We start from the raw sequence: 14,789 nt of genomic DNA on the forward strand, positions 1-14,789 counted from the left end.
CATATAATTTGAGAGATAAATATTTTTTTAAATTAAAGTTTGGAGCCCTTAATATTGATGTTAAAATGTGAGGTCTCGGTCCACTCCAGTGGATGTCTCCACTCCTGTAGCCAAGAAGCCTTTAAGTTATAAAAGTCTACTATTAAATAATGATCTCCTTTTTCTTCCTTTGTAGTTGGGGCAGGGAGGAGGGAGGTTGGGGGTTTTCTTTTTATACATAAAAATGATTAATCACACTATGTATGCACTTAATTGTAGTAACTATTGATCTGTTTGTGATGTTCAAGTTTAAATAGAATATTTTTAAAAAGAATAAAAGAAAGAAAAATAAATAAACAATAAAAGAATACAAAAGGGAAAAAAAAGAGATGGAGTCTGAAATTGGTGGTTTCTAATATACTCTATGTATTGTTCCCAAATTTTTTCAAATAAAGTATGTTTGTCTTTTAGATTGTAGGTAATTTTTTTGTGAATGGAATACACTTGTTCATTTCCATGGACCGTTTTAAAGTTGCCTCTGTTTTCCAAATTATCATTATGCATTTTTTTTTTCCACTGCAAGCACAATCGTAAATCTTTTTTGAGCCCTGTCTAATTTTTAGGCCTAATTCTTTGTCTTTTTTTAACTGGAAGATTTCTGGATCTTTTGGTATCTGATTTTTTAAAATTCTATTTAATATTTGGTTTAAATCCTCCCAAAAAGTTTTGACTTCCGCACATGTCCAAATTGCTTGTTCCAATTTCTCGTTTACAACGGAAGCACTTGCCCGATATTGTTGGATTCCATTCTTTTACCTTTTGTGGAGTTGCGTATAATTGATGGAGCCAATTATATTGTATCATACGAAATCGTGTATTTATTGTATCAATCATAGTTCCACCCGTTTCGTATTTTAAAATCTTTTTCCCAACCTTGTTTAGCTTTGTATATTTTCCTTGTATTGCAATTTTCTAGACATATGTGATCATTTTTTTTACTATCGCAAAACCTGCAATTAAGTATTCATAGCAGTTTGGATTTCTGATGTATCCCACTCCTGCCTTTATCTGATCTCGCCTTGAAGAAGGTCCAGAAACGTCGGCACCGTATTTTGGTCTCCTGTAGACGCTGAGTTCCTCTGGCATTTCGGTGTGCGGGCCGTGACACCTGCGCCCTGCCGTGTTTCTCTCAGTCTGGGCTTCAGGACCGAGACTCGTAATAACATATTTAAAAAGGCCACAGACATGATAGATGTGCTTCAACTTTTGCCCGTCGTGAGGCAAACCAAGAGTCATCATCAGTGCCCCAAACAACAGGAGAGAAGCTTCAGGGCAATTCACGTCAACTTCTCTGGTTTTACCGCTCCCCCCCTCCCCGAGTGTCTCTCCTTCCCATCCCTGCCCCCCCTTTCCTAAGGCATCCCACCCCCTTCCCTCTCCATTCTGAGCAACCCACCCCCCACCCCATCACTTCCCTCTCTTCCACCCTCCCACCTCTTGCCAGTGTTATGAGCCCAGAGGACCCCAAAACCCAGCAGCAATTCACCAAGACAAATGGTTACTTAAACAAAAATTGCTTTTAATTATCTCTAAACATGAAAACAGGATAAAACTCTAACATTACTATTAACTTAACCCCCTTCTAATTCTAAGCATACTTGTGTGTAATGTGTGTGTAAGTTCAGAAAAGTTCTTTGGTTCACAGTCCAATCTCACTTCTCCTTCCTCCAGGCAATTCTTATACTGTGCACAGAATTTAACATTTATGAAGTTCACCAAGCTTTGGTGCTTGAAAGGTAAATGGTTACTGCTCAGGAAGGTTCTTGTCGGTTTTCAGAGAGAGATTTGTTGTTCCATGGACACCCACAACTGATTCCTTTTTAATCAGCCACTCCAGTGAGTTGTCGAAGAAACTTGCCCCATCAGGGTTCTCCAGATCACCACAGAGTTCCTTTTTGTTTTGCTTCTTCCAAGTGAAACATTAGCCAACTAGTCCTCTCCTCTTGCATGAACCACAAGGGCTTTTTGACCAGGCCATCTTCCAAAATGGGGCTTTCCACAACCCTGCCAGCTTGTCCTGTTCTAGTCCCAGCTGCTGTCTGCTGGCTGTAACACTGTACAAATGATATCTGTCTCACTCTCTCTCTCTCTCTCTCTGAGAGAAAGCCTGTTTGACTCTCTCTGCTTGCAAAACCACATGACCCTCTCAGAATAGCAAGTTCTTTTCCGGACGATCTGTGGTCCAAGATCTTTCACCTGTTGCCTCTTGTGAACAACAATCCATTAGTGAAGTCTCTTGGGCACTCTCCAAAGCTCTTGCAAAAGCTCTGAGGGCCCGACATGTCTGGCATGGGGCAGAGTTCCAGTATTTCAAATAAGATCTGTTTTAAAGTGTTTGTATGTGACCAACTCTAACAAACCTTTTCTCCCAAAAACATATCTATATACTCTGTCACAGTCCAGCACCCCTCCGTACCCTGTAACCCTCTATTTTACCTTCTATCCGTGTGCCTAAGAGTCTCTTAAATGCCCCCAATGTTCCAGCCTCCACCACCGCCCCCTGGTGAGGCGTAAACTAAATCTGCCCCTGTTCCCTCCCTCCCTTCACTTTGTGCAGATGTTTGTGATTTCCGCCCCAGGAAAAACAGGTGCTGGTCGTCCTTGCCTCTCAGAATCTTGCAGCCCTCTTGTCCTTCCTCACCCCAGAGAGAAATGCCCCCCTCCCTGCACCCAACTCTGCCCACCTGGCCTCCTGCGGAGGGCTACAGTCCAAACTTGGGTCAGGGGGACCGGGTAAAATAATGGTTCAGCATGGGCTAGGTGGGCCAAGGGGATTGCTTCCGCCCTGCAATTCCCCGTGGATGAGTCCGGAGAGTTGGGGGGGGGGGGGGTCTGAGGGAGTTCTGAGCTGCTGCCCACCTTGAGCCGGGCACCTCCCATCCCACTCTGCGATGCACCCAGCATATTATGCGCCATTGGGACAGGTTGGGAGAAACAGTCTCCCTCCTCCAAGAAGCAACTGAATTTTAAATTTAGGCACACAGGACTGCGAACCCCCCCCCCCCCCACAAAGGCTCTCTGTGCAGTTGTGAGAGGAGGAGACCCGGCAGTTTCACGCACAAAGGCCTTGAGGGGCAATTTTTTTAAAAAAATGCAATCACTGGAAATTGGAAACAACAGCGGGGGAACCCTCAGCCGGCCGGGCAGCCTCCGTGTGGAGAGAGATAGTTCAGGCCTGCAGCTGAACTTTGATCCCCTTGTCTGCTCTCCTGCCTCCCACTTGGCCACAGGACCCTTGCACCTCTTCCACCCCCCCCCCCCCCCCTTCCCCGCCGCGATTCAAGTTCAGGTTTAGGCTTGTCACCCCACGGAGCAAAATGTCTGAGCTCTCCAGCTGGTCTGTCATATTTAGTGCATGGGTGGACTGCCAGTCACAGAGGGAGCGATGTGGGGTGGGTGGCTGCACTGCTGCCTGTAGAGTGAGCTGTGTGGGGCTGTGGGGTGGCACTGCTGCCTGTAGAGTGAGCGGTACGGGGAGTACGTGGATGCATTGCTGCCTGTAGGGGCAGCTTTGTGAGGGGTGGCTGCCTGTAGAGGGAGCCATACGGGGCTGCGGTGCTACACTGCTGCCTGTAGAGTGAGCAGTGCGGGGAGTACGTGGATGTACTGGTGCCTGTAGGGGGAGCTTTATGGGGGGGGGGGTGTTGCGTGGCAGCACTGCTACCTGTAGAGTGAGTTGTGCGGGGTGGGTGGCGACACTGCTGCCTGTACGGGGAAATGCTGTGTGTGTGCATGTCGCCATGGAGGTGTCTGTGTCGTTCTGTCTATGTATTGAGTTCCAACTCACGGAATCAATCTGCACGCTTACAGTTCCATACGTGCTTGTGGGGTGGCGCCAGGGTTCAGGCAAACAGGGAACCCTGCCCCAGCCTGCAGGGTTCGAATCCTGCGCTGTTTGTAAGGAGCTTGTATGTTCTTCCCCGTGTCTGCGTCAGTTTCCCCTCGGGCTCCCACAGTTTGAAACATACCGAGGGTTTGTAGGTCAAATAGGTGTGAACGTGGACCGGAAGGGCCTGTAACCGTGCTGTATGTACATTTACGTTAAAATGGGAGTGGAATTACTCTGACGGCAAGCACAGATAGACTGGGCTAAATGGCCTCCCTTTGTGTTTAATCCAAAGTCTGTTCTGTCCATCAAATCTCCCACAGGGCTGGGCAAGGGGGTTCGTCAGTCCACGGTGTGGATGTGGGCACCCCTGGCAAATTGTTCTTGCCAGCCCACAGGACGGTCTATTAACCTGTTGTTTCCCTTTCAGCCATCAAAGTATCCGCTAGAAGCACAGCAGCAGTCAAACCAAGGTAAGGGTCTGCTTCCCATCCTTCACACCTGACACAGAGTGAAGCTCCCTCCACCCCGACCCGTCACACACCCCCGGGGTCAGGCACAGAGTGAAGCTCCCTCCACACCGTCCCATCACACATTCCCTCTGTCAAACACAGAGTGTAGCTCCCTCCGCACCGTCCCATCACACATTCCCGGGGTCAGACACAGAGTGAAGCTCCCTCCGCACCGTCCCATCACACACTCCCAGGGTCAGACACAGAATGAAGCTCTCTCTGCACTGTCCCATCACACACTCCCGGGGTCAGACACAGAGTGAAGCTCCCTCCGCACCGTCCCATTACACACTCCCCCAGGGTGAGTGTCTGTCTCTGTGTTTGTGTGTGTGTGTGTGTGTCTCTCTCTCTCTTTCTTGTGTCCTCTTTCTCACTTCATTGCGCCCCCTCCCCTACCCCTCGCACATGATCTCTCTGTCTCTCCCCCTTCCTCTCTCACCCACACCGCGTGGAGATGACATCAACGCGGAGTACCCCCCACATCCTTGCCGTGTGCCCATACAGCCGTGACATGGATGGACGTGTACTGGCGGTCAGTGTGCCAGACCCGGGAGACCCTGGTGGCCATCAGCGGCGAGTACCCTGACGAGGTGGAGTACATCTTTGTGCCATCCTGCGTCCTCCTCACCCGATGCTCCGGATGTTGCAACGACGAGCAGCTTCAGTGCGTCCCCACGGACACCGACACAGTCCTCATGGAGGTAAACCACTCTCTCCCTCCCCGGGACCGGGACACCCTCCACTGCCAAACTGCACACTCTCCGTCCCCCATCCTCGGTGTCTGCCCTCTACCTCATGGGCTCCCGGGGACCACAGCGGGAGGGGCTGGGTGTGGCCCAAGAGAGAGAGCATCTGACAGGTGGCACTTCTGCAGAGGCAGTGCCACACTGCTCAGATTGGGGTGTGGGATGTGTGTGTGTCTGGCAGGGTGTGTGTGGGAGGTCTGTGTGTATGGGTGTGTGAACATGTATGTGCTGAGGGGTATGAGGTGGGGGACTCCTGTCCACTCCCATGGGATTTCTAGGGATGTGTCCGCCCGCATGTTGAAACTCTCCCACGTTCTCCTGGTTGCAGATTTTAAAAGTGAAACACCGAGCGAGCCACTTGGTCGAAATGTCGTTTGTTCAGCACAGACGCTGTGAATGTAGGTAAGGGCCAGAGGTCAAAGAACAACCTGGGGACCGTTTCCTTAGTGGGCCACTGGGGGGGTGGGAGGCAAGCTTCCGGGGAGGGGAGAGGGGTCTCCCAGATGCAGGGGGGCAGGGGTCTCCCAGATTCAGGGGGCAGTGGTCTCCCTATCACAGAGGTGGAGTGGTCTCCTTAATGTGGGGGTGGGGTTCAGAGTTCCCTCTAATGCATGGAACGGGAGGGTGGGTGGTCTCCCGAAAGCAGATGCTGGGCACCATCTGGAACCAGGTGCTTCGGAGAATGGACATTCCTGGGGAATAATATTTGCATCACGCTGTCCCTTTACCCACCAGGTCCCCGTCAGCCCTTGTACCCTGAATATGTGTATATGTGTATTTGGGTCTGTCTGTCTGTCTGTCTCTCTCTTGTGTGTGTGTGTGTGTGTGTGTGTGAATGTGCATGTCTCCCTCTGTGTGTCCGTATCTCTCTGTGTCGGTGTGTGCGCATGTGTGTGCATCTCTCTCTCTCTCTGTCGGTGTCTGCGTGTGTATGCATGTCTCTCTGTCTGTCCGTGTCTGTGTGTGCGTCTCTCTCTCTCTTTCTCTGTCTGCATGTGTATGTGTGTCTGTGCGTGCGTGTGGCGTTGGGACACTCTCTGTGACCAAGCCCCCTGGTGCTCTCATCTCCCCGCACCCACCACGACACACCACTCGGTGTGTGGTCGAGGGCTGGAATCCAGGAGGGGGAAATGTCAGGGGGAACAAAAATGAGCCAGTGGTTGGTGGTGAGCATGGACTGGATGGGCCGAAGGGACTGTTATTTCTGTGCTGGATCTCTCAATTAGTACAAAAACAGGAAGGAGTGTGAGAGAGAATGAGGATGTCCTCATCACATGGGTGGTGTGTCAGGGTATGGGGTGAGCTCCAGACCCAGACTCAACCTCTCACTTTCCTCTGTTCCAGACCAAAGAAAGATGTAAAACGTCTTCCAGTGAGGTAAGCTTTGGCTTTCTGTTGTCACATTATAGACTATGTGAGGAACAGAGGGATTATCACCTCCTCAGGTCCCAGAACTTTCAATCCAAGTGGCCCTGCTGTCATGCAGGAATCTCAGCTATAAATGTCACAGCAGTATCCCACAGGCAGATGGGTATATGAGAGGATCTTCTGGGTGAAGCTCCCTCCTCACCATCCCATCACACACTCCCAGGGTCAGTCACGGAGTGAAGCTCCCTCTGCACTGTCCCATCACATACTCCCGTGGTCAGACACAGAGTGAAGCGCCCTCCACACCATCCCGTCACACACTCTCATATTGTCAAAGGCCTCGCTAAAGTCCATATGGACAACATCCACTGCCTTTCTTTCAACTTTACTGGTAACCACCTCAAAAAAAGTTTATAAGATTGGTTAGACATGATCTACCACGCACCAAACGATGCTGACTCTCCCTAATCAATCCCTGTCTATAGAATTACTTGTCTCTTCGTCTCCCTTCCAACAACTTACTGACCACTGATGTCAAACTCATTGCCCTATAATTACCCGGATTATTCTTAGAGCCTTTCTTGAACCTTAGAGCCCATTTCACACTTGCATCCCAGTAAGTTGGCCGTTCAGTGTCCCGGAATAGGAATGGGGGTTCAACCTTTCGCACTGGACCACCCCTAACCGGGACACTGAATGCTTTCACCCTTGCAAGAGTCTATTCCCGGTGTTTGGTCTGTTCTACCTTTAATCAGAAGGGTCTGTCCGTTTCACGCTTGCCTGATCACAACGCAAACGTCAGGGATCGTACTGGGGGGCTGAGGATTACGCCATCCGACGCCAGCTCAAGGCGGACTTCGCTTGCACGCTTGCCACTTTAAAGGCCAATTGGTGTTCGATTCCCAGGACCATTGGCATGTGTGAAAGGGGCTTGGTTTTTCTTCCAATACTTTCTGGTCTCTCACCCCTGGCCGTTTGAAATAACTCTGCTCGTACCCTCGGTTGGAAGGAATATCTTGTCAAAACAGGCCCTGGGGAATTATCCACCCTTAATTGCCCTAAGATTCAATTTAATGTCCTGTAACGAATATCACAGGGAATTTGTTTTCGCTGGCCGTAGGGCAGATTCGTCATTGGCAGAAAGTGCCCAAAGTGCCTCTTGCAGTCAGAGGAAGAGAAGCAAAGCAGATCTCTCCTCTCCCGCCGCAGAGACACTGAATGTCCCTGGATTCACCTGCAGCCCAAACTGTTGGCAGGCTGAGCTCCAGACCCAAACAGCGAGCACCTGCTCCTCTGCCAAGGCACTGCTGATCTGGCCGGCTCTGCGTCCTTCTCCCGAGTAAAGACCCCATTCGAGGTTTCCCCCATCTCTTTTGGCGGAGTTGACCGTTCTGATCTTTCAGAGGACCTTTGATCCTTGCCTGCTTGAACCACCGTCCTGCTTTCCTTTCTGAGCGATTTTTATTTTATCTAGAAGCCAAATCCGGCCATTGAAACCCATGCCACCCAGTTGAACTACAACCCCTTGACTAATTCCCTGAAGAAGGGCGCAGGCCCGAAACATCGGCAATATAATCGCTACCTCCTTACAGGCACTGGTGGATCGATTTTAAATTTAGACATCAGCATGGTAATGGGTTCTCCTGGTCTTCGCACCCCCCTCTGTTGCTCCTTTCCCACCCCCCCACTTCACGTTTGATTGCCATCAGATACGGGGCAGGCCCCACTTAACGCAGAAACGAGATGTGAAGCAGGTATGGGCAGCGAGAAATGAATGAGATGCTTCTGCGGCAGTAGGAGGCGTGGTGGTCAGCGCAACGCCTTTACGACGCCGGCAATCGGGTCCAGGGTTCGAATCCTGCGCTGTCCGTAAGGAGTTTCTCCCGCGTGCCCGTGCGGGCTTTCTCCAGGGTCTCCAGTTCCCCCCTCCCCACCATTCGAGACGGGCCACGGGTTGGTTAATGGGGTGTAAATTTGGGTGGTGCAGACTTGTGGGTCAAAAGGGCCTGTTACCACACTGTGGGTCTTCAAAAATAAAAAGTACTCGTGACTTCCCATCCCACCCTGAGTGCCCATCCAAATTTTTCTTAAATATTAAAATTGAGCCCACGTTCACTACCGCCGCTCATTCCAGATTCTCTGTGTGAAGAAGCTCCCCCTAAATTCTTCCCCTTTCACCCTTAACCCATGTCCTCTCAGTGGGGAAACACCTACCTACATTTACTTTGTCCATCCCCCTCATAATTTCAAATCTCCCATCATCCTTCCGCACTCCAGGCAATAAAGTCCGTACTTGTTTAACTTTCCCCTGAAACTCAGTCGAGGCAACATCCTAGTAAATCTTCTCCGCCCTCTTTCAATCATATTGAGATCTTTCCTGTAGTTCGGTGACCAAAACTCCACACAATGCTCCGAATATGGCCTCACCAACGTCTTATACAACCTCACAACATCCCAACTTCTGTACTCAGTACTTTGATTGATGAAGGCCAAAAGCTCTCTTTACGCCCCCGTCCACCTGTAATGTCACTTTCAGGGAATTGTGCATCTGTGTTCCGAGGTCCCTCTTTTCCACTGCACTCCTCACAGAGAGGTCGAGCAGGCTGGGGCTTTATTCCTTGGAGCGCAGGAGGATGAGGGTGATCTTTGGTGGCATGGTTGGCGTTGCTGAGGCGCTCACGCAGTACCAGCGGCCTGGGTTTGGACCTGGCACCATGAGAAGTGCATGCCTTTGGGGGGTGGGGGTGGTCTCCCCTGTGTACCCAAATCTCCTCCCATGGCACGGATTTCACGTGCTGGAAGGGCCCTCGGCCGCACCGTATTGTTAACGTTGAGCGAGAAAGAACATTAAACCACAGGGTGGGACGCAGGACTGTGAGGAATGGATCTCTTGTCCGGAGTCAGGGAATTGGTAATTCAAGGACCAAGATTAAGGATGAGGGCAGGAGAGATTTAATAGGGGCCTGAGGGTGGTGGGTGTGTGGAACGGCTGCCAGGGAAAGTGGTTGAAGTGGGTGCTACTGCAATGTTGAAGGTGGGATGGGTTGGCAACATTGTGGGGGGAGGGCACCTTCAGATTCTGAAGTTGGGAGAGAGTGGCCAGGTAGTGGCGTGGAATTTGCTGCCTCATCGCCTCATCCCGGCCACCCAGAAGTGGGTTGATGGATTATGAATGGGGGCACCCTTTGCCTCTCCCAGGCTCTGCCATGCGACACAGCACAGGCACTAGGCCATTCCTTCCTATCCCACTGTGGGTCCTTGGGCAGAGATGGCTGCTCTCTGATGTCCTATCTCTCTTCTATCTCCACCCTCTCTCTCTTCCCTTTTCTCCTTCCACCTCTCCACTTCCTCCACCCCCTCCTCTCCCCACCTCTCCCTCACCTCCTCCTCCCCTCTCCCCCCCCTCCTTCCCCCTCCCCCAACTGTGTTTTATCTCCCCACAGAGCCCCCCCGGTGGGATCCTGCCTGCTGCCAGGTCAGCGGGAGAGGCAGGGCTGCGGAGAGTTGGCCCCGTTCCCCTCCATCCTGCTCCATTCGTGGCCAGCGAACGGCGGGGCGGTGTACACAGGGTGAGCCAAGTACTACCCTGCCCACTCACTGCCCCTCCCCTCCTGCAACCCCTCCTCCTGCCCCTCCTCTCCTCCCTTCCTGCCCCACTACCTCCTCTCCTCCCCTCCTCCCATCACTCCATTCCCTCCTCCACTACTGTCACCATCCCCTCCACTGTCTTCCCTTCTCATCCCCTTTCTCTCATTCTCGCCTCCCAATGAACCCCTTCCTCCCTTTGTCTTTCTCTCTGACCCAGGGCCGTGAAGAGGAGCAGGGACCCTGGCTGATTACCACCCCCCCCTCTCTAACCCCCGGGGTCACTGTGCAGTGACGGGGAGTAGGGACCTGACTGATCACCCCCCCCCTCTCTAAATTGGGGTCCACCTTTTGTCTTGCACACAACTACGTGTTTCCCTCACATCAAGTTCTTGGTGGCTGGTGAGGCACCATTCTGAGTGTAGGCTCTGCCTTAAGGCCTAGCAAGATCCCCCATGAACCTGATCAGACCATGATGTGGGTATGGGGAGGGGGAAGAGGGAGGTGGTAGAAGATCTGCACTGAATCCCTTGCATACCACCAGGAAGGCAGGTAGAATTGCAGGATTGGCTCAGAAGACGCCCATGACAGCACCAGAGTGGATCCTGGTCTCAATTCCGGTCCCGGCCCTTCCGATCTTTGGGTTGCGTGTCCGAATCAACACCTTCTCTGCGTCCCTCTCCCTTTCATGGGGCCCGAGGCAAGAGGCGGGGGGGAGGGGGGTGTCCGGCCAGGGGAACGGAGGGACGGATAGGCTGCTGGAACGCTCCAGGTACAGCGGCTGTTGGCCGGAGACGCGAATGAATGGTTCACACTCCCCCGCATTGTGCCGGGCATTGGGGGCAGGATATTCCCAGCCCATGCCATGCCCTTCCCGATCCCTGTCCAAGCCAAATGCTGCAGTTCTCCTATTTTTCTTGCAGAGTAGAACATTCCCGACGAGTGACAGGCCGAGGGCATTGGAAGAAACCCCGGAAAATGGCATCGGCTCGCTCATATGTGTGAGTGTGTGATGGCTGCTTGTACTCTTCTTCCCCCCCCCCTTTCTCCTTCACTTCCTCATTTTACCCTTCTCCCCACACTACCCTCCTCTTCCCCCCATCCACCACCTTGCTACCCCCTTCCTCTTTCTCCCTCCCCACCACCCACCCACCCTCTGCTCCTCCTTCTCCACCTTCTCTCCCTCCTTGCTGCTCCTTTCCCATTCACCTCCTCTCCCCTCCCTCCTCTCCCCTCCCTCCTCTCCCCTCCCTCCTCATCTCTCTCCCCTCCTTCCTTGCTGCTCCTTTCACATCCACCTCCTCTCCCCTCCCTCCTCATCTCTCTCCCCTCCTTCCTTGCTGCTCCTTTCCCATCCACCTCCTCTCAGCTCTCCCTCCGCTCACACCTCCTTTCACACTGCTCTTCTCCCACCCCCTCCCATCCTATCATCTTGCCCTTCCCCACACACCCCCCCTGCCTCTCTCCCCTCCACCTGTACTCTCACCTTTCCACTCCTCTGTCTTTGTCCTCCACTCCTCCTTTCACCCCTCTTCCCCTCCCCTCTCTCCTCCTTCTCCTTAGTTATCCACCATCTCCCATCCTTCCCTTCCCCTCCTCCTCCTCTCTCCCACCCCTCCCCTCCCCCTCCTCTCTTCCCCCCCATCCAATCCAACCCACTTCCCTCCCTCCCTCACCATCCCCCCCCCCCCTCACCATCTCCCACCCACCCCCATCCTCTGAGTGTGGTCCTCTTGTTCCTGGGCTCTGGTGAACGGTGTTGGAATTGCTACTTGGCTGCCCGCCCCTGCTTCTCCCTGGTGTGAGGGAGCCTCCCTCTCTGTGTGGGTTGTGAGGGAGCCTCCCCAAGCATGGGGAGGGGTTGAGCTTACTGGGGCTGCTCTTGCCATGATCTCCCCCTCCCCATCCCTCCTATCTCCCCCCTCCCCCTCCTCTTCCCCACTCCCTGGGAACCCCTGCAGACCCTGCTAACCTCTCCCTTGCCCCAGGACCCCTGCAGACCCTGCTCACCCCTCCCCTTCCCTCTCCCCAGGACCACCTGCAGACCCTGCTCACCTCTCCTCCCCAGGACCCCCTGCAGACCCTGCCCACTTCTCCCTCTCCCCAGGACCCCCTGCAGACCCTGCTCACCTCTCCCTCTCCCCAGGACTCCCTTCAGACCCTGCTCACTTCTCCTCCCCAGGACTCCCTGCAGACCATGCTCACTTCTCCTTCTCCCCAGGACCCCCTGCAGACCCTGCTCTCCAAAGAGACGACACCACTTTGAGCAGAACCCATTGACCTGCGAGTGCAAGTGTCGCCTCTCTCACCGCAAGTGCCGCGACCGGGGGCAGGAGCTGAACGAGCACATCTGCAGGTGGGTCCTGGATGGAGTTAACCTGCTCCGCGGGCACCAAGGTGTTAACAGGAGTGAGGGTTAATCAGGAAGTAAGGGGTTAACCGGGCAGGAAGATTTGGACGTGGGCAGGAGGGGGTTAAAAGAAAGGGTTTTGAGAAGGGGGTTAATAGATGGAAGGGCATTCATGGGGCAGGAAATGGGTGAATGGGACAGGTGAGGTTAATGGGACAGGAGGGGCTAACATGGTTAAAAGATCAGGAGGGGTAACAGGATAGGAGGCATTAATGTGGCAGGGGGCTTAACGAGGCAGAAGGGAGGTTAAGGGGCAGGAGGGGGCTTAATGGGGGCAGGAGGGGTGTTAACAGGGCTGGGGGGGGTGGGTTGCTAAAGGATAGGTGCTTCTACCCCCATCCCTGTACCCAGGGACCAAATGCCCACAGGATCGTCCTGTCCTTCCCTATTCAGGTGCGAGAAGCAGAGGCGGTGATGGCAGCAGAGGAGGGTGTTGGACTCGTTGACTGAGACTCACAGAGGACAGGAGGGGATAATACGGGACCCCTGCCCCTCTGCACGGCAGACCCTCAGCTCCTGCTCAACAAGCAACATGAGCATCTGACTCCCTCCCCACCCCCTTCTTGCCCTCCCAACCTTGCTTCCCCTCCCTCTCTCCAACTTCCTCCCTCTCCCTCTTCCCTCCCTTCACCCCCTCTCCTCTCTCTCCCTCCCCCTCCTCCCTGCCCACCCCCTCCCCCATCTCTCCCCCCCCTCCCCCACCCTATTAACAAAACCAGGGACAACACCCAAGGAGCAGACCTTACTGCCGGTCACTCCCCTCCTAGTCGGCGTCCGGCAGTGGAAACGAGCTGGGCTGCGGGGATCCCCGGCGCAGTCGGATCCCGTCGGAAAGTGGGAACCGCGGGAAGCGTCTGGTGAACCTCCCACCCCCACCGGAAATGGGGACGGAGCCGGGGGGTGGAGGGTGCGAATCTCAGTGACTACACCAGCGAGTGAGTGGACCCAACCTCAACCTCTCTGAGACAACTAATGACACATGGACCTTTACTCCAAGGAGCGCTCCCACTACAACCTCTAACTCCTGCTGAAGGATATTAAACTGTATTAACCAGTTGGGACAGGTTTGGGCTCTCTTGTACGCAATATTAACCATCACCAGACCGTATCTTGCCAAGTTAAGCTGTTTGCAATATTGTTAGCATAGACAGTTGGATATAGTGTTCACTGTAAATTGCTGAAGTTTGGCCGTCTTATTTAAGCATTGTTTTATTTTTCTTCATTCAGCTTCTTAATTTAATATTTACTAAAGTGACTGCCCTTTTCCTGAATTTGTTGCCTCGATCTCCATCTGCTCCTCCTAAGAGGCTGAGGGTCCGTCCCGCTCCCCCCTCACTTCTCCAGGTTTCATGCCAAGGAGGGACAGAGGGGTCGGCGGGTGGGCAAGGGGCTCTTTATCGGGGTGGGGGAGATATATATATATATTTTTTTTAAAGCTAGACCTGCGTCATGCCCTTCGACCCACGAGGCCCATTAACCTGCAACCACTGCTCCCTCCAAGCCGGAGCTCACTGAGGCGGTGGGGAGGGGGGTATCTCCGGCTCCTCAAGGGGGGACCTCTCGTTGGGGGGGGGGGAGGGAACCTCTCTGGCCCCTCAAAATGGCACCCCTGCCCTCCAGGCTGTGCGCGCACGTAGTAACCGGTGCACAGAGTAGCTCAAAATGCAGGACAAAGTCTTGACTAAATGCGTCCCTCTGTTGAATGCAATCCCGCGGGCATTAGATTAAGACACGCGGCAACGCGATAGTTTGGGTCCAAGTGTCAGTCGCATCGTGACCAAATCGGGGTTTCAATAAATCATCGTCGGTGCAGTTGAACTTGATGCGGAAGTTAATTTTTAGTAAATCGACCGACCGCACCCCCGAGGTCCCCGCTCCTGGCCCCACCAGCCCCGAGGTCCCCGCTCCCGGCCCAACGCTGGAGTCCATCGTGCTCTGGATCTGGATTAGTGTTATAGGGACGCGTCAAATCGAGGTTCACTGAATTAGCTGTGAGAGATGGGCCAAAATGATCTTCAAACAATTCCAAGTTGACATTTGCACAAACGTTCAGGGCGCACAGAATTCATTGTCACATGGCAATACACAACATCGGATTTTTACACACACTGACATCGAAAAATCAACCCCTTCATGTCATGATTCCTTTTATTGTCATGTAATAAAAAAAGGAATGTAATATTAATGTAATTTCCTTTAGTCGACCGTGAGGCAGACAAGGATTCGCCGTCGGCAGAAGTTGCCCTGCGCCCCCGCACACCCAGAGAAATCAAAGAGAGTCCTTTCAGAATCACAGCCTTCGT

At 53.1% G+C, this 14,789-nt stretch overlaps 1 protein-coding gene across 2 annotated transcripts; it reads left to right on the forward strand.

Annotated features, from left to right (window-relative positions):
- Positions 1–3,750: 3,750 nt before the first annotated feature.
- On the forward strand, positions 3,751–13,757 carry vegfba (vascular endothelial growth factor Ba). Of its 2 annotated transcripts, XM_069893947.1 has the most exons (9): positions 3,751–3,785; positions 4,296–4,338; positions 4,882–5,078; positions 5,452–5,525; positions 6,468–6,500; positions 9,935–10,060; positions 11,000–11,077; positions 12,298–12,432; positions 12,880–13,757. In XM_069893947.1, the coding sequence occupies exons 1-9, from the start codon at positions 3,780–3,782 to the stop codon at positions 12,899–12,901; spliced, it is 714 nt and encodes a 237-aa protein (XP_069750048.1). In that variant the 5' UTR covers positions 3,751–3,779; the 3' UTR covers positions 12,902–13,757. The 2 variants fall into 2 exon arrangements, with proteins under 2 accessions (XP_069750048.1, XP_069750049.1); XM_069893948.1 differs by lacking the exon at positions 9,935–10,060 and having other exon boundaries at positions 3,752–3,785.
- Positions 13,758–14,789: the final 1,032 nt, after the last annotated feature.

This window comes from Narcine bancroftii, chromosome 8 (genome assembly GCF_036971445.1).
Source record: "Narcine bancroftii isolate sNarBan1 chromosome 8, sNarBan1.hap1, whole genome shotgun sequence".
Taxonomy (NCBI): Eukaryota; Metazoa; Chordata; class Chondrichthyes; order Torpediniformes; family Narcinidae; genus Narcine; species Narcine bancroftii.